At 41.7% G+C, this 19,711-nt stretch overlaps 1 protein-coding gene across 1 annotated transcript in view; it reads right to left on the bottom strand.

Annotated features, from left to right (window-relative positions):
• Window positions 1-19,711, bottom strand: part of dnmt1 (DNA (cytosine-5-)-methyltransferase 1) — a 50,698-nt gene that overhangs the window by 8,389 nt on the left and 22,598 nt on the right. The window contains exons 17-28 of the mRNA XM_078429583.1: window positions 19,002-19,155; window positions 17,655-17,770; window positions 16,279-16,480; window positions 15,599-15,738; window positions 12,140-12,316; window positions 11,202-11,426; window positions 10,090-10,282; window positions 8,950-9,040; window positions 7,260-7,394; window positions 6,124-6,406; window positions 4,976-5,117; window positions 1,518-1,684 (exon numbers count right to left, since the gene is read on the bottom strand). Coding sequence (XP_078285709.1) covers window positions 1,518-1,684; window positions 4,976-5,117; window positions 6,124-6,406; window positions 7,260-7,394; window positions 8,950-9,040; window positions 10,090-10,282; window positions 11,202-11,426; window positions 12,140-12,316; window positions 15,599-15,738; window positions 16,279-16,480; window positions 17,655-17,770; window positions 19,002-19,155 — 2,025 coding nt within the window. The remainder of the gene's footprint in view (window positions 1-1,517; window positions 1,685-4,975; window positions 5,118-6,123; window positions 6,407-7,259; window positions 7,395-8,949; window positions 9,041-10,089; window positions 10,283-11,201; window positions 11,427-12,139; window positions 12,317-15,598; window positions 15,739-16,278; window positions 16,481-17,654; window positions 17,771-19,001; window positions 19,156-19,711) is intronic.

Below are 19,711 nucleotides of genomic sequence, written 5' to 3'. Positions count from 1 at the left end.
ACTATTTTTTTCCTCTTCACGTACCTAAAAAAACTTTTGCTATCCTCCTTTATATTATTGGCTAGTTTACCCTCGTACCTCATCTTTTCTCCTCGTATTGCCTTTTTAGTTAACTTTTGTTGCTCTTTAAAAGAGTCCCAATCCTCTGTCTTCCCACTCTTCTTTGCTATGTTATACTTCCTCTCCTTAATTTTTATGCTGTCCCTGACTTCCCTCGTCAGCCACAGGTGTCTCTTACTCCCCTTAGAGTCTTTCCACCTCTTTGGAATAAATTGATCCTGCAACCTCTGCATTATTCCCAGGAATACCTGCCATTGCTGTTCTACCGTCTTCCCTGCTAGGGCCTCCTTCCAATCAATTTTGGCCAGCTCCCGCCTCATGCCTCTGTAATCCCCTTTGCTATACTGTAATACCGACACTTCCGATTTTCCCTTCTGCCTTTCCATTTGCAGAGTAAAACTTATCATGTTGTGATCACTGCCTCCTAATGGCTCTTTTACCTCTAGTCCCCTTATCAGATCAGGATCATTACACAACACTAAATCCAGAATTGCCTTCTCCCTGGTAGGCTCCAGTACAAGCTGTTCTAAGAATCCATCTCGAAGGCACTCTACAAACTCTCTTTCCTGGGGTCCATTTCCAACCTGATTTTCCCAGTCTACCTGCATGTTATCTCAAATAGAAGGTCCGAGGTGGGTAATAGGAACTCAATGGGTCAGGTAGCATCAGTCTGAGGGGTCCAGACCCGAAACACTGACTGCTTATTTCCCTCCACAGATGCTGCCTGACTGGCAGAGTTCCTCCAGCAGTCTGTTTCGTTTGCTCGTGGGTTATGGAGATTGTGCAAGAAAGTGGAGTTGATGCCAAAGATCAGAACAACTATCTTATTAAAAAGCAGAACATGCTTGAGGACATATAATTTTCCTCTGCTCATCCTGTCTTACATCTGCCCATTAACTCCTTTGGAAAAAGAGCATGGATGACTTCCACCTGGCCAAATGTGATTAAACCACCATTAATGTTCACCATTAAGGCCAGTGCGAATAAAAACAGATAGTTGGGGAAGTCAATGGAGGGGGAATACCACTTGAAGCAAAGTCTAACAGCAGTCAGCACCTTTGTGGAAAGAACAAAGATTCTGCGTAGTTCTGCAAGCAGGTGGCTCTGAAGGGCATGGAGATTATTTAACAGGGTGCAGTCAGGACTGGATATGATTACTTTGGATTAGAGACAGCTAAAGGAAGGTTTAATTGAAGCATATAAAATCATGAGGTCCCAGTCAATAACTGGGGCCATTGATCATGTGTTCATTGAGAAAGTGGTGGTGGTGGTCTGTAACTCACCAGCCTGAAGAATGGGGAAAGCAAGCTCATCACATTTAATTTCCATTATATTCCATTAGTACACATTTAATGAGAACCCCACTGAGTATTTGATAACCCATGGGGTGGGGGGTAGTGGTACTGGACTACAAGAGGAGTGTGAAGATTGGTCTCGCTGCAGCTGAATGGATTTACCTGGTTACATTGCTGACAAACTTCTTGTCGTCCACTGCCACATTGAGCTGGCAGGCTCTGGGTGCGAACACGTGCAGGGGCTCTGGGAAGAGCGGCAGCTTCTCTCCAGGGGCTGCAGCCAGAACGATAGCTCTCCGGCGGGTCTGGGCAACTCCGTACTGACCAGCCTGTCCAAACAACGGTGTGTTAATCCAGCAATTACACCTGCTCGTAAACTGGTGGTTGAAGTGAACTATTTCACATTTCTAAAATGCTCAGCATTATTGCCTTTCACCCATTGTTTTCACCGCAGTGGGGATTAATCCACATCCTCCTATTCCACAGAAAAGCCAAGCAGCTACCATACAAACTCATGCCATACGAACAGCTCAGAATACAAAGAATGGGCAGGGGTTTGTACATAAATAATCCCGAAACTCATCCCAACATCTAAGTACTTCAATGTTCAGGCAGGCCCAGGTTTCACAAGTGTTCCGTTCCTCAGAACAGTCCACAAGCTGATTTCTTAAAGACATCAATGGCTGTTTCCCCATAGTAACAGGAGGGTATGGAACTGAGGGGGGGTACCTGGGACGCCAGGTATCCCCATTGAGCCCTCTGGAGACGTTGAGGGCTTATCAATTAAACGTCAAAGAAGCAGGGTGCCCACCTGATGACCCCGATGACGTACCTACCCCCCCTTTCACCACTCCAATCCCATTGCCAACATCAAGAGTGCCGACTTACCATCGGGATTGAAACATCAAGTCCTATTAGCTCGACAGTATTGTTGCTATAATTCTTTCATTTCATTGAATAATCACCTTAACATTAGCCGCAATTAAACTAATGAAGCTTACACTGCATCCAGTCATTGATAAATATCATGAAGTATTTTATTATCTTTATTGTAGGGGAAAGAGCATAAAAAATGTATTGGGGAATTTGTGTAAAGCTGGACTTCTGTACGTTTGGTCATTCCTAGACTGGGGAGCCCTGTGCATTTGTTCAGGGAATGTCGGTGCTGGCAACATAGGCTGAACTTATTACCCATCCCTAATTGAAAGAGATAATTGCCTGGTTGGATCATTTCAGAAGCAGTTAAGAATCAATTACACTGCTCTGACTCCTGTCAGAGTAAAAGGCACCAGTGAACACGATGGGTTTCAATCTGGTTGTTTCATAGATGCCACAGCATCTAATTAGTTCCAATAAAATCCCAGGGGATGCAGTGGTATTGTGATTAAGTCACAAACGTGTTACTTTAATGCACTTAAAGTTCTTAGCTGTTACAATAGGGTTTGAACACATGCCCCCAGAGAATAAACTCTTGGATTACACGTCTGCAATGTCACCAGCAACAGGCCACAGCAGCATGGTCACAGGGCAAGCATGCATATGGAGAGGTTGCCCCAGAATTCTTGCCGTTCCTCACTATTCACGGTCATATTGGACAACAACGGACCATCCTCGCATCATCAACAGCACGAGAGAAAACTCTTGCTGCATCCAGGATTACCAAATGATGGTGGTGTCAGCAGTGGAGGAAATGTAACTCAACAGGAGTCAGGGGAATGCAAAAAACATTATGGACTCCACCCTTCCTGAAGCCATCTGTTGCCGGCCCTGTTTTGTTCTGGCCTTCTCTATCTTTCAGTCTGAAGGGTTCCGACATGAAATGTCACTTATTCCTTTTCTCCAGAAATGCTGGCTGACCCGCTGAGTTACTCCACCATTTTGTGTCTATCTTCGGTATAAACCAGCATAGAAACATAGAAAATAGGTGCAGGAGTAGGCCATTCGGCCCTTCGAGCCTGCACCGCCATTCAATATGATCATGGCTGATCATCCAACTCAGTATCCTGTACCTGCCTTCTCTCCATACCCCCTGATCCCTTTAGCCACAAGGGCCACATCTAACTCCCTCTTAAATATAGCCAATGAACTGGCCTCAACTACCTTCTGTGGCAGAGAATTCCACAGATTCACCACTCTCTGTGTGAAAAAAAAACGTTCTCATCTTGGTCCTAAAAGACTTCCCCCTTATCCTTAAACTGTGACCCCTTGTTCTGGACTTCCCCAACATCGGGAACAATCTTCCTGCATCTAGCCTGTCCAACCCCTTAAGAATTTTGTAAGTTTCTATACGATCCCCCCTCAATCTTCTAAATTCCAGCGAGTACAAGCCGAGTCTATCCAGTCTTTCTTCATATGAAAGTCCTGCCATCCCAGGAATCAATCTGGTGAACCTTCTCTGTACTCCCTCTGTGGCAAGAATGTCTTTCCTCAGATTAGACAATAGACAATAGGTGCAGGAGTAGGCCATTCAGCCCTTCGAGCCAGCACCGCCATTCAATGCGATCATGGCTGATCACTCTCAATCAGTACCCCGTTCCTGCCTTCTCCCCATACCCCCTCACTCCGCTATCCTTAAGAGCTCTATCCAGCTCTCTCTTGAAAGCATCCAACGAACTGGCCTCCACTGCCTTTTGAGGCAGAGAATTCCACACCTTCACCACTCTCTGACTGAAAAAGTTCTTCCTCATCTCCGTTCTAAATGGCCTACCCCTTATTCTTAAACTGTGGCCCCTTGTTCTGGACTCCCCCAACATTGGGAACATGTTTCCTGCCTCTAATGTGTCCAATCCCTTAATTATCTTATATGTTTCAATAAGATCCCCCCTCATCCTTAGGAGACCAAAACTGTACGCAATACTCCAGGTGTGGTCTCACCAATGCCCTGTACAACTGCAGCAGAACCTCCCTGCTCCTATACTCAAATCCCCTCGCTATGAATGCCAACATACCATTCGCTTTCTTCACTGCCTGCATCTGAAGTTCCTACGCAATAGTTTCATTCTCAGAGTAAACTTTCTCAAACAATATACCAGATAATTTAAACTATCTTATTCAATAACAAATCTCTGAATAATTTAAGAATATGTGTATTAAGTCCCTGGTTTCATAGTCTTGTTCTGCTAGCTGCGTTCCTAAGAAACTTCATGTTATAGAAGATAGTTTAGCTTAGAGATACAGCGCAAAACAGACCCTTCGGCCCACTGAGTCCACACCGACCAGCGATCCCCGCACACTAACTCTATCCCACACACAATTTTAAATTATACCAAGCCAATTAACTTACAATCCTATATGTCTTTGAAGTGTGGGAGGAAACCGGAGATCCCGCAGAAAACCCACGCACGTAACAGGGAGAATGCATAAACTCCATACCGACAAGCACCCGTAGTCAGGATTGAACCCGGGTCTCTGGCGCTGCAAGGCAGTAACTTTACCGCTGTGCCATCGTGCCGATAGTGTTGTAAGAATAAGTGTATCAATGGGGGAAAAAGGGCTTTGGGGACAGAATTTCAGACTCGCAATAAAAATTTCTTCCCCTGAGAACATCATACCAAGGTTACTTGGTGTGGATAAGTTTAACAAAGGTACATGGCTGCATCGTAAGAGAAGCAGAAGCTTACCTGCAACACACCAAATGTGCACTGGTAGCCCATTCGCACAAGGCATCGAAGGGTTAGCTTCAGAACCATGGAGCGCTTGAATGAGACAAAGTTCCTCACGTTTTCCAGGAGGAAAAACCGGGGCCGGTAATAGTCACAATAGCTGCAAGGCACAACAATACACACGACTTGAATATTGTACGCGAGAATTACAAACAAAAAGGCAAAGTGATTTCTAGGCCCTCAGTTTCTAATTCTGAAAATTAGCAAAAAATAACCTTTCTTTCTTAGAAAATTTTGTCCTGCTGGCAATCAAGATTGAAAAAAAAAAAACAGACTCCGAATATCCTCAGTAATATTTTTGCAATGCAGCAAAAATATGGCCAGCAATCCAAGCGTTTGTACAAGATCAAATCTGACCCAAACAGTGCTCCAGTCAAGCAGAGCACACAGAGTAACAAAGTGGAGCCAAAAAACACCCTTAAACTGGGTGCCAGTTTCTGGCAAATATTTCACCAACCCGACCCTTAAATAACTTAACGGCTCTACAAAAGCCTAGTCTCCAACTTGCACGTTGATATACGTGCCGAAATGAGACAATTTATATGCTGTAATTAATTAAAAAATAGCATATTCCTACAGTTTTTAAGTCCCAAAGTGCTTTACAGCTAATGAATTAATTTTGAATTTAGTTTAGAGTTAGAGTGCGGAAAAAGGTCCTTCGGCCCACTGCGCCATGCCGACCAGCGATCCCTGCATATTGTGGTCAGGCAACAACAGAATTTCCACAGCGAATTCAAACATTTAGCAAATGACAATGGCCAAATGATCTGCTTTCATAATATGCTGCAAGGAATAAATTGGGGACGTGGGAGATAAATATGCTTTAAATTGTTCTGTGGGATCCTTGATGTTCACCAGAGATCAGAGGGGGTCTGGTTTAATGCGTCTCCTGAAAGACACCTCCTTCAGGACTGCGCAAGTTTGAGAGCCTGGATTTTTTCTCAGGTGCCCACAATGGCACTTGTCTTCAACTCCGACTCTGTCGAGGAACGCTGAGCCATTATTTACACTGATCTGCCTGACGGGTTAACCAGTGAACAATACAGATTACCCAAGCAAGCATTCCTTTGCATTCACAAGTAGAATCCAGCAACCAGCGCACTGACCTGAGATAAGAGACGACAAGGGAGTTCTTGAATTTGGAGTAGGTGCGGGAATTGAAACGATTCATCCCGCTAAAGCCCTGGCACGGAGGGCCACCACAGAGCATTTCCACATCACCCTTCTGTGGCAGTTTCTGTCCAAGTGGGTTGGTCTTCTCTCCAGCCATGACAAGTTTCAAGAGAACGTTGCAGTCCTCCGTGAAGACAGTCGCACCGGGATTATTCAAACGGAAGGCCTGGGCTGCTGGATCCCACATCTCAATGGCCCACATGGTTTCCGAAAGCTCTGTGCAAGAAGACAGTTATTTTTATGCTATGCTTTCCAATTAAAGTGCACATGAAGTGGACATGTAGCTTATTGTACCAGTGGTAGTTGTAAACAACTAACCAATTCACTTGAGCATTTAGAAAGTTAAACGTTCATCCAGGGTTCGCCAATGCAGCGGATCAATCCGAAATTACAGATGGTTGAATAAAGGGCATAAATGAAAAAGGTGCGAGACAAAAGGATGGAAGAGTTGTGAATTGGGAAGCCAGAGGAAGGAATGCAAGACTGTTCCTCCAAATATTACTGCCCAGGTACATCGTGCAATTAGGAATGCCAAAGATATGTTCACCTTATTTGCTCAAGGATTTGATTGTAAGAGCGGAGATATCTTGCTCCAATTATGTAAAGCCTTGGTAAGACCGTATCTGTAAGTATTGTGCACAGGTCTTGTCTCCCTCCCTACTTTACGACAGATATACTTGCAATAAACTGAATGCAGCCAGACTGATTCCTGGACTGATTCCTGAATTTGTCAAAGGTGGAAGCCGACTAGCCTTGTATGCTCGAGATTAGGAGAGAGGTGATCTCATTGAGGCATATAAAAATCCTTATGAACTTGACATTTTTTCTGGTTAGGATGTCTAGAATCAGGTTGTCAAAGTAAAGTTGGAGTCTCAAAGGTTAGACCATTCAGGACAGAAGTGAGAAGTTTCTGCACCTAGCAAATCTTTGAAATTCGATAAAGTGTATTGTGGTGATCAGTCCATGCATATTCTACAGAGAGATTGAAAAACCCTTAGGAATAAAGGGAATCAAGAGACGTGGGTTTAATGCAAAGCACTAGCAGAGATAGGATCCATGCAAAACGAACCTGCCTGATGAAATCCTTCAGACAGACCCCCACAGCCTGAAAATACATCAAGGCTGCGAAGTTTCTCGAATTTGTTGTCCGAAACCTCTGGCTCCGTCTGTTCAGGTTCAGTGGTAGACTTCCCCTTTCCTTTGCCTGCAAGTATACAAAACTCATTATTTGATAAAGCCTACAGATGTGATCTTAATCAACCCTGATTTCTGAGCCCAATCTGTATAAATAGAGATTTCCCCTCTCTCCACATCCCATCACGATTCATCCATTTAATCTTTGTTGCTCTAACCAAATCACTATTCCTAGTGTGAGCCTATACTGCAAATACTGTTGGATTATTTAATTACAGGGCTATTGAGCAGAGGCTTTGCACACATGACAGTGTCTTCAATGTGCACACAGGCAGAACAGTACTTAGCTTGGTTGACTGTTTATACTGTATTCCATAATACCAAATCCAACCATCAGATTAAAATTAACACCCAACAAGATTATCCAATAGCACAGAAAAAAACCACACTTAATTCCATACTGTCTTTCCCAGTGAAGACCCTGAGAGAACTAGAAATTTGTAAAGCCAAAAGGAAAATAATGCAGATGTACAACGCGTGAAAGAGAATGAGAAATGAAAGAAATACGTGGGTCATCGAGTAATGAAACTTTCGACCCATCTTCACCTTCTCCTCCCCCTCCCGTTATTCTGCAGGGAGTGCCTCTTCCCGAGCACTTTTGTCCACTCTTCCATCTCCACATCGTTTCCCACTCTCCTCCTCATGGCATCTTGCCATGCAAGAGAACATGTACTACTTGTCCTTGAGCTTCATCCCTTACCACCACAACCCAAACACCCATTCCAATTTAGGATAATACAGTTGATTCTAATAGCGTGGTCTCCACTACAATAGGATAAACAAATGCAGATCAGGCAACTACCTCCACAGAATTTTTCAGTTCAGTTTGCAAGGGTGAACCCAAACTTCAGTGGTCTATCGCTTCAACTCCCAAGTGCACTTCAATGCGTCTAAACCAAAATATTTAAACGTTTCCAAGATGCTTCAATGCCATTTTGAGGAACAGCAACTCGTATTCCAACCTGGATAATCACATGTGTAGGAAGGAACTGCAGATGCTGGTTCAAACTGACGACAGACACTAAAAAGCTAGGGTAACTCTGCAGGTCAGACATTATCTCTGGGAAAAAGGAATAGTGAAAAAAGGAATTCTTCAGACTGAAGAAGGCTCTCAACCCAAAACATCTGCTACTCCATTTCTCTAGAGATGCTAGACCCACTGAGTTACTCCAGCTTTTTGTGTCATCTTCTGGATAACCACAACCTTGAGGATTCAGCAACAAATTCAAAAATATACATCTATTCCAGAATTGTATATTTCCAACATTATTTTCTTTCTCTCCTCTTCCAGTATTTGATTCATACTTCCTCCAAACATACTTGTACTAACCCCTCAATCAGCACCATCATCAGTTTCAGTTTAGTTTATTGTCGTGTGTACCGAGGTGCAGTGAAAAACCACCCATATCATTTCATTCTCCTGCCCCTTCAGTGCAACTTAAGTTATTCCTCAACTTTTCCTAGTTTGGTTGAAAGCTCATCAACCGGTAAAATTCCATTTGTTGTTGCATTAGCACTATTTAGTCGCATTGCAATGACGCGCAACCTCCAAACTCCACACATACCTTTGCCTTTCCCTTTACCCTTGCCTTTGTTGGCCGAACTGCGTGCACGGTTGGGAGGGTCTTCAAAGGATTTCGTCTTTGCATTGTAGGCCTGTGAATTAGAGACAAGCTACAGTGCATGGATCCAAACCCCGAAGTTGCACGCTGAAAGTGTGTACATTAAAAATTATATCTTTGGCTGCATTGTTTTGGCACCCTAAGATGGACTAGTTTTCAATAAATTTGATTAATAAGGATGTCAGGATTTATGAGGGAGAAGGCAGGAGAATGGGATTGAGAGGGAAAAGTTCATCAGCCATGATTGAATGGCGGAGTAGATTTGATGGGCCGAATGGCTTTAACCTGCTCCTAAAACCTATGAACTATGACTTGGTGTCTCTAACCTTACAAATAAGATATTAACTGGCATGATATTGAACTTGGAAAGTAAACTCCTTTCTGCTGAAATAAATCACCAAGTTAGTAGTGGGACCTATTGCACTATGCAAATCAAGGGGTGGATTCAGTCAACAGCAATATGAAAGAAGCAATTAGGAAGGCGAGTGCAAACTATGCAATCATTCAGTATAGTCCATTGTAAGAACACTCTTGGTGATTATATAGACTCATAGTTATATAGCACATAGCCGGCCCTTAAGGCACCTTTACAGCCAAACCATAAATTCTGAAATATGTTTAATGGCATAATGCGGGCTAGATGCTCGCCACTTTACTCGTGGCAAGTCCTCACCAACAATTAAATAGAAACAAAAATGATAATTTATTCCGTAACCAACACATTTTTAGAAGTAACTGAAATAGCAGCTGTGGGTTTTTATTTTATAATAACCTGGAATACAGCCAGACACGAGTTTGTCTTGTTTATGAAAGCCAGTTAGTGGCTAAGATAATGAGGACACAGCACAATGGGAAGGAAACAATAATACGAAGCAGGTTTTTAAATACTTAAGAGCAATTCTGCTCCCTACTGCTGTATGAATTATGGAATCCAACAGAATCCGAAATACAAGGATCAATTCGACAAAAAGGACATTATTAAAAATGCAGTGTTATTTGTATAGTTTTCCTGCCACTTATTACGTACAAACAATTCAAAATTAATTATAAATCTAAACAAAAATGCTTTCTTAAAGATCTTACCTCGAGGAAATAGAATCTGTCTGGGCCTCCAGCACAGTATTCCTGAACGCATACAGTCAGATCTTCACCATATTCCACAGTACAGCGTCCTTGGATGTCTTTGAAGTCCACGTTCACTTCTTCATCGCTCCAATATAGCAAATTGATGTCCGTGTGGTAACTGGCTTTCAGGCCTTTGTGTGTGTTCTCAGCTCTGAAAGGAATTTTTTCCATCAGTGGTACTTAGAGGAGCGCAGATGCAAAATGCAACAATTGCCAACAGCGTGAATATCAAGTGCCTTTAATTGGAGACATGTCTAGCATAAAGATTTGGCCCATCAGCTTGGTGGTTTAAGCTATCACTCTGGTGTGGTATGGAGGTAGCTGCCCAATGCAGCCCAGAGGGAAAATGCAACTTATACTGACGAATAGAAAAACAGACAATCTCATATCGTGTAAAACTATAAAGTGCTGGTATTCCGAAGCACACGAGATCTCAAAAGAAACAAAGTAATCAGGGCAGAAAATGGCACAGCTTCAATGCATCAGAAGGCTGAATTTAAGTCTTGATACAATTGTAGAGCTTATAGTGTGTATGAAAGAACTACAGATGCTGGTTTAAACCAAAGAAAGACACAAAAGTCTGGAGTAACTCAGCGGGACAGGCAGCATAAAAAGGTTCACAAGATTAATAACATTCAAAAAGCAGAGATAATGGAATTCTGAAATAAAAACAGAAGATACTAGAAATAGTCAACAGGTGTACAAGTTTGTTTGGGGCAGGCCTGAAGTGCATTACCCACCTACTCCGGTTCTCAACGGTAATACATTTTTAGTTTTAAAAAGTCTATGTTTTTTTGTCTTCCTGTGCGGAGAAAGTGACTAGAAACCAGTGGGGCAGGCTAATGCAAATTTTTAACTTAGTAATTGTAAGATCTTACACTGACAAGTATGAGATTCCTCTTTCTCTGCAGGACAAATATAGTCTGCCTAAACTCTTTACCCCTAAAGTTCAGATAAAGTGGAGGGACAATAAACCAACATAACACGAACTCTGGTTATTTAGCAACAAGAACAGATAACAAAATCCCAGGAATACTTGCTGCAGGATGGTATCAAGGAATTCAACTCACCTGTAGAATTTATTGATTCGAAGCTTCATATCTGCTTCATTGGGCTTGCCATTGCTACGCTTGTGGCAGAAGATTTCTTGAATGCGGCCAATTCGGAATGGTTCAGGAATATCAAGGTTGCTCCCTTTGATGTAATCAGATGACTTGCGATAGTACTCGGGGTAAAGGTCTTCATCCACGTCTTCTTTCTTCACTGGTCGCTTGCCAGGACTAGATGGTTTAACGCTGAAGACAAGACACCCAATGGTAAAGGTTATTACACAACAATCATTGAGGAGACAGGGAATGGGGAGACTTTATGTGTAATTCTTTCCTGATCAGATGGAGCAGGTGGGGGGAGAGCTGTGGGAAAGTCACAGACCGAGGTTCCAAGATGGCAAGTAGAACCAGATAAAGGAAGCATGTGTAAGGAGGAACTGCAGACGCTTGTTTAAACCGAAGATAAGACATAAAAACCTGGAGTAACTCAGCAGGGCAGGCAGCATCTCTGGAGAGAAGGAATGGGTGACGTTTCAGGTCAAGACCATACCTCTTCAGAAGAAGGGTCTCGACCCGAAACGTGATAGACAATAGATAATAGGTGCAGGAGGAGGCCATTCGGCCCTTCGAGCTAGCACCGCCATTCAATGTGATCATGGCTGATCATTCTCAATCAGTACCCCGTTCCTGTCTTCTCCCCATACCCCCTGACTCCGCTTACGAGCTCTATCTAGCCTCTCTCTTGAATGCATTCAGAGAATTGGCCTCCACTACCTTCTGAGGCAGAGGATTCCACAGATTCACAACTCTCTGACTGAAAAGGTTTTTCCTCATCTCAGTTCTAAATGGCCTACCCCTTATTCTTAAACTGTGGCCCCTTGTTCTGGACGCCCCCGCTGCCTGCCTGCTGAGTTACTCCAGCTTTTTGTGTCTATCTTCAGATAAAGGAAGCACATTACCTGAATGAGAATGCATCTTGCAGGAGATAAACGCCATTTCCAACTTTATACTGCGTCCCATTCTTAGTAGCCAAAGCGTAGAAAACCTTTGAATCATCTTTTATCTCCAGTGGCTCCAGCACCCGTGGCATCTCTCGTTGCCTGATTTCAGCCAACCGAGTGCAGCTGTCACAGAACCTAGAAAACCAGTGGCCCAAAGAACAGTTACGATGAGTACTTTTGAAGAAGATGCAATCGTACTCGAGGCTAAAAAGTGTGCATTGCAGAATATTTGTAATTAGTCAATCTTAAAAAAACAATTAAAATTCTGTCGACTCTCCACACAAATTAAGTACAATAATTTGATGCAAAACGACTCCACATAGAGAACAAAATGCTGCCTCCACACCACATCAACAAGAGGGCAGAGATTTAAGGCGGTTGAGCGAGCTTTAAAGGGGATCCAAGGTTTTTTTGAGACAGATGGCGGTTGATATCTGGAATGAGCTGCTTGGTGGAAGCAGATACGACAACACAGAAGAGTGATTTAGACATGCATTTTTAAATGGGCACACACGGAAAGATACAGTACTAAAGCAGTCAAAAGGGATCAATGTAAATGGGCAAAAATGTCAGCATGGATGTGGCGAGCAAAAGGCTTATTTCTGTGTTGTATCATTCTATGACTCTAAGTGAATTAGAATTGGAGATATCAGTTATATAAAAGGCAAATGCTTTAATTCAGATGTATATTATTCATTCAAGAACTAAGCAAAATGAAGTTGCAGTGTTTCGGTTACTCAATAGATTTTTAATTTAGTTTAGTTTAGAATAGTTTAGTTAGATTAATCCTGGTCTCTTCACATCTTCAAATTGACTTGATATTCTTTTGTAAAATTTCAAATCTCTGCTCATCTTTTGATTTGAATGACAAAAACCCTGAGACAAGGGAGACAGCGATCCAAAACAAGGAAAAGTGAGTTGTTGAAGGATTAAACCGTGTCAACCTAGGGAATTCAGATCTTTTGAGCCATTTGGTCAAATACTGCCCAACCATTAAGCGCATCAAGCAGATGAGTAAAAGAGTGAGCATATTCAAGGACCTTTCAGTGTCCTTGCATCCGAACAAATGCAGTATACAGATAAGATTTTTGAAAAGCAAGGGAAATGGAGTACAAACATAGGGAAGCTTTCCTGCAAGTGCAGTGATTTTAGCGAGACCACACTTAGTGTACTGCACACAGCTTTGTCTTATTTAAGGAAGGATATATTTGCCTTGGAGATAATGCATGGAAGGTTCACTCGACTGCTTTCAAGGATTAATGGCTTATCTAAAAATGGATGATTACACAGACTGGGCTCATGCCTTCTGGAGTTTATTAGGTTGAAACGAGTTTATTGAAAACAAGATCCTTAGAGAGCAATTGTCACCAGGATACATGCTGTGAATTAGGGATAATAATCTCAGGTTAAAGGGCTACTCATTGGAGGCAGTGCAAAGGGAGATTTCTCCTTTCAATTTGTGGCGAATCTACGAGAAACTAATTCCAGAGGCCATAGAATCAGGCAGCAAACTAGCGTGAATGCCGATTTGATGTCAAAGATCAGATCAATCATGTTCTTACAGTGGCACATTTTCACCTTCTGCTCCTATTTGTCATGTTCAATGGCAACGTAATCTTTGTACACCCAATGATGGACTAAAAAGATCCTAATGTAATACACAAACTCTTGCCTTTGAAACTCCATGATGATATATCCTTATTGAGTTTCTAATTATATTCAATAAAACAGTCTTAGAGAATTAGCTTTCCACACAGGACCCAACATGCATCTGTGTTTTAACCAAACATAAGTGTTGCAGGGATTTGAAAGACCAAAGTCATAACTAATTTATATTTAATGACCCTGAAAGAACAATTTCCCAACAATGTTGCGGAGTCAAGTTCCACAGAACCGGACTTGAGAACCAAAATTCTGCTGGATGCTTAAACATAATGAGGAGTGTTGAACTGTTGGATCAGAAATTAAAGGCGTTCACCCCTTTGGATCAGATATTAAAGGAGTCCACTCTCGCCCTATTGACAGGTAACCACAAAAGATCCCCGTAATACTATTTCAAAGAATGGCTGAGGGGTGGGAGCACATAATTTCCTTTCTTTCTTTCTTTTCAAATCTTTTTATTAAATTTCAAAAAATGATAAGCATAACAGTGATATTGATACATAGGGATCAGGATTACATTAACAACAAATGTAACCTAAATATAAATTCAGTTTCAAAATACATATAGGGTATAGACCTCCCAGTCTCTATGTAATTATAGATAAAAGGTTAAAAGAGAACTTGTATATTAAAAGATAAAAGATAAAAATTAAAAAAAATTAAAACAATTAACCCCCTAAACTAAAATAAGCAAACAAACCAAAAAAAACTAAACAGAATCTGGGCTGCAAAAAATTTCAACAGTTTAGACCCGTTTGTCGTCAAATCCGTTCCACCAAATAAAGTTTAAAAAAATTATTATATCGGCTGGAGAGGGAACAACTTACATCGTGTAAAAATATTGAATAAAGCTTCCCGGGTCCTATCAAATTTAACCGAGGGTTTCAACAATATCACTCTAATTTTTTCTAAATTGAAACATGATATTGTTTCAGAATACCAATGGAGTGTGGTAGGAGGATTAGAGTCTTTCCATTTAAATAAAATAGATCTACTGGCAATTAATGTAGTAACGTAATTTCCAATGCCACGGATCAATATTAATTTCCGATAAACACTGAATTAAAAGACTATTTGGTCACTATTCACAAGTTATAGGAGTAGAATTAGGCCATTCGGCCCATCAAGTCTAATCCGCCATTCAATCATGGCCGATCTCTGCCACCTAATCCCATTTTCCTGCCTTCTCCCCATAACCCTTGACACCCTTTCTAATCAACAACTTGTGTAGGTAATAACTGCAGATGCTGATTTAAATTGAAGGTAGACACAAAATGCTGGAGTAACTCAGCGGGACAGGCATCTCTGGAGAGAAAGAATGGGTGACGTTTTGGGTCAAGACCCTTCTTCAGACTGATCCGTTCTGAGGAGATACTCCAGCATCTTGTGTCTACCCTAATCAAGAACTTGTCTATCTCGGACTTTAAAATATCCACTGACTTGGCCTTCACAGCCCACAGATTAACTACTCTCTGACTGAAGAAGTTCCTCCTCACCACCTTTCTAAAAGAGCACCCTTTAATTCTGAGGCTTTGACCTCTGGTCCTAGACTCTCCAACCAATAGAAATATCCTTTCCACATCCACTCTATCTAAGCCTTTCATGTTCCTGTTTGTGCAAGCTTATTGCATGTAGACTGGCACCAGAGTGCCTTGTATTACCACAGTGAGTACACTTCAAAAGGCTAGGAAGTACTTTCAGACGCAATGATGGGGACATGATAGTGACTGCGGAATTACATCCCCCTTTACTCACTTGTGCTTGTTCTCCTCTGTTGATTCATATATGGGAGGAATTTGGAATCGGGAATACTCTGGATCATACCACATCTGGTAGAAGTAGGTCTTTCCATCATCTTCAACCATTTTTAGCTCAAACTCATCATCCATTCCACCCTAGGATGTACAAGAATAAAATTTGCACTTAACAAAACCGTACAAGTGTTACTTAGCACATAGTAAATGCTGACAGTCCTGCCTGAAATATCAAAGCATTGCAAGGCCAAACAAGAAAGATAGACATACGCATCACATTGCCTTTTCTTCCACTGTACAATGCGGCAGTGAGGATGTGCTTAGACTGAGGCAATGGCATTTCTAACTAGCAGTAAAATCATGATTTTACCTCAGACAATTACAGGCACAGCAGACTGCTTCATTTCATGCCTTCAAGATGTTCAAGGTCAAAGAGATTAAAAAAAGAATCAGGAAACATACCGAAGCAGTACTTGAAATAGTCCAACAGCAGCTTGAAAGTCAGGCAACATTAATATATAGGTACTTGGAAATCACATTAGCAAGGTTTGAAATGCCAACCATGAAGTTACATATGCATTAGACCAATTAGTGATTTATACCTGTGTATGTAACTTGGTTACAAGAAAGCAATTAGAGAGGAAGGTAATGATTTAGCTTTCAGTTTGTAAGCTTTCTCACCTCCAGTGCCCAGCTCTCCGAGGCAGCCTTGTGAATAACCTTTACTTTGCTGTCCACATAAGATAACTGCATGTCTTCACACTCATCCACTAGAAAGAGCTCAAGTGGATCAGAGGTTTCACCCAGCACAGTGTCTGTGCCACGGCAAAACCAATTTGCATGGAACATCTTCCCACTGACTTCTTCCCACATAGATGTGATTCTGTAAAAAATAGAGGCGATTACAAAATATTGTTACATTATTAAACTAACCTGAATGCTGAAAAACTCTAGTATAACCTTTTTTTCACAACATCCAGACACCCAAGATAATGCATAAAGTCAGTCATACATCATGGAGGCCATTCGGCCCAACTTACCCATGCCGACCAAAATGCCCAATCTACACTGGCCCCACGTGCCTGTGATTGGCCCATATCCCTCTAAACCTTTCCTTTTCCAAGTATGTGTAGGAAAGATCTGCAGATGCTGGTTTAAATTGAAGATAGACACAAAATGCTGGAGTAACTCAGCAGGACAGGCAGCATCTCTGGGGAGAAGGAATGGGTGACGTTTCGAGTCGAGACCCTTCTTCAGAAAGTACCTATCCAAATGTATTGTTATAGTAATTGCTCTGGCAGCTAGTTCCAAGAACTAAACATGTACCAAAAGAGCTAACCTGTAATATAATCATAGGATGAACCACCAGAGGACTTAAAAAGCCTGAATGAAGTGCATTCGGAAGTTCTATAACATGGATGCAACAAATCCGAGTCAATGCACAGGAATTAGAGATCTTAATCTTTCTTTTCCAAGCATTTTAGTGAATCTCCAAGAGACTAAATCTGAAAACTCAAAAATTACAACTCATTCTCTCTGCCCAGAATATTCTGATTTTTAACAGTCCTGTGGAAGTGCAGGCAGTCATTACGGCACGGTAGCGCAGCGGTAGAGTTGCTGCTTTACAGCGAATGCAGCGCCGGAGACACAGGTTCGATCCTGACTACGGGTGCTGCACTGTAAGGAGTTTGTACGTTCTCCCCGTGACCTGCGTGGATTTTCTCCGAGATCTTCGGTTTCCTCCCACACTCCAAAGACGTACAGGTATGTAGGTTAATTGGCTGGGTAAATGTAAAAATTGTCCCTAGTGGGTGTAGGATAGTGTTAATGTACGGGGATCACTGGGCGGCACGGACTTGGAGGGCCGAAAAGGCCTGTTTCCGGCTGTAGATATATGATATGATATGATATTACCATTACCCCAAATGTAAATGAACACAGACATACACAATTTAAATGCATAAAACAGAGAAATCACAAAGATTTGTGGAGACCCAACAACTTCAGTTTTCTTTCTGGGTTTATGATAAAGAACTATTATTTTAGAAGATACTAACCTTGCTAAGTAAAGCGGGTTGGTGGGGTCGTCTGGGCTGACTGCCACACAGTCATTGATCGCCAGAATTTCATCGTCAACAGACACTTTCTGGTAATAGGTCTTCCTTCCGTCAGACTGAAAGTAAGTATCAAAGGAGTGTTGATTCAGTCCATTTACACTTTCAAAAACATTCTGCTAAATTAGATTACAAACATTTTAAAAATAATTTATTTAAATGCGAAGGACGAATCCCTACATTACAAGGAGCTGCATGGATAAGGTGCAAGGAAGGAAACTTGCATCATTAATTTGGCACTTTGTTTCTATGTGGCAAACGTGGGAGAAAACACCATTTCCCCAAAAAGGTGAACGAAGGCGAGATACTTTCCTTCCAAATCTAAATGTGTACATTGGGGTTGGACGGGGAAGGAGAATTTAAACACATGAATTTAAGTAATTAAAATTGCTTTTCAGCATCCAAATCTACACATCTCTAAATTTTGTACTGGCTTCACTCCAGATTAAATTCATGTCCAGGTCACAAAAGTCAAAGAGTAACATTAAATATACTGTTATTTGATTCTAGCACCATCTAAATTGATACCTTACTGCTCGCTGAAGATATCTACTGGTTGTCAAAGGTGCAATTGCTTCAATGATGCATTAAATCAAGGTTCAAAGTACTTAAATGCATCAAGATGCATAACATTGCATGGTGCTACTTGATCCAGGGAATTCTGCCTGAACTGGTCAATATTTGTCCTTTAACATTGCCACAAATTAATTACTAGTTCAGTTATCTGATTGTTCTGTAGGCTATTATTTTGGTGTTGATTTTGATCATAACAAAAGCTGCAATACTCCATTATTACATTAAGACTGACTACCATCAACCTCTGACCTTTGCAAGTGCATTTAAATGTGGAAATTTAATGACTGCCAAGTGCAGCATTCATAGATGCAATTAACCAACAACAATATTAATAATACTCAATATCTATTTGCACACTTCTGTCACTGTAAAAAAAATGCAGGAAGGAAATGCAGACGCTGGTTTACCCCACAGATAGGCAAAACAATTGCTGGAGTAATTCAGTAGGTCAGGCAGCACCTCTGAAGAAAATGGATAGGTGATGTTTTAGGTCGGGACCCTTCCTCAGAAGGTCTGAAGAAGGTTCGACCCGAAACGCCACCTATTCTCTCCAGAGATGCTGCCTGACCCACTGAATCCAACATTTTGTGTCTCTTTGGTTTCAACATGTACACTGAAAGACAGAGCTCCACACTTGAAAGGAACAGAATTGAAAGTTCAGAATTAATTAGCTCCAAGACCAACTGGTTGGTTTTAGGCCTACAACTTTTTTACCTTCATAGCCTCTCCAATCCAAGAGATGCGGCTCTTTGATTGCTTCTTCTTTCTACCCTGCAACATTCTTTTCGGAGATGCTTTGTCAATTAAATCGGAGTCATCCTCATCGTTCTCATCATCATCAGCCTCCTTCACAGCCAGATTTGGACACCTTCAGGAAAATGTACAACACTTAATTGTATCATGCACGCTCCGTGGCCAAGCAGAGTAATGATATGTAAATGAAGGATTTGCAATACACCCTTTACAAGGCGCATCACCTATTATTTGATTGAATACGTTTATCTCTGGTTCTCCAATGCCCATCCCTACACTCCATAATCCTAACCGTAAATACCCCACCAATAGCTCCAAAACCAAAAAAGGAAGTGCACAAACAGACTCCCTGCTGGTGGTTTCATCTTGCAACCTGCCCATTCCCCGTGTAAGGGCTAACATTGCGAATGCAGCTATGTGGGTTTTATTGCAGGAGTGTAAAAGCTCCAGCTTGGATTATTCCTGGGGCATCCTGTTGTCAGCATGGAAGCACGGTTTATGGCTGATCGTATCCTCTGATATCAGCAACTGGCCTCAAAGCTTTGAAGTGTTAAGAAGAACATCTTGCCATATGTACTGCCCTTTGTTCCCAATAAAGAAGAGATCACGATGGACACGGAGGTCCCGAAAGACACATAAAGATTTATAGGGCATTGTAAACTTGCCATATA

This window comes from Rhinoraja longicauda, chromosome 37 (assembly GCF_053455715.1).
Source record: "Rhinoraja longicauda isolate Sanriku21f chromosome 37, sRhiLon1.1, whole genome shotgun sequence".
NCBI classification, from domain to species: domain Eukaryota; kingdom Metazoa; phylum Chordata; class Chondrichthyes; order Rajiformes; family Arhynchobatidae; genus Rhinoraja; species Rhinoraja longicauda.
This window is presented reverse-complemented; position numbering and strand designations above follow the sequence as displayed.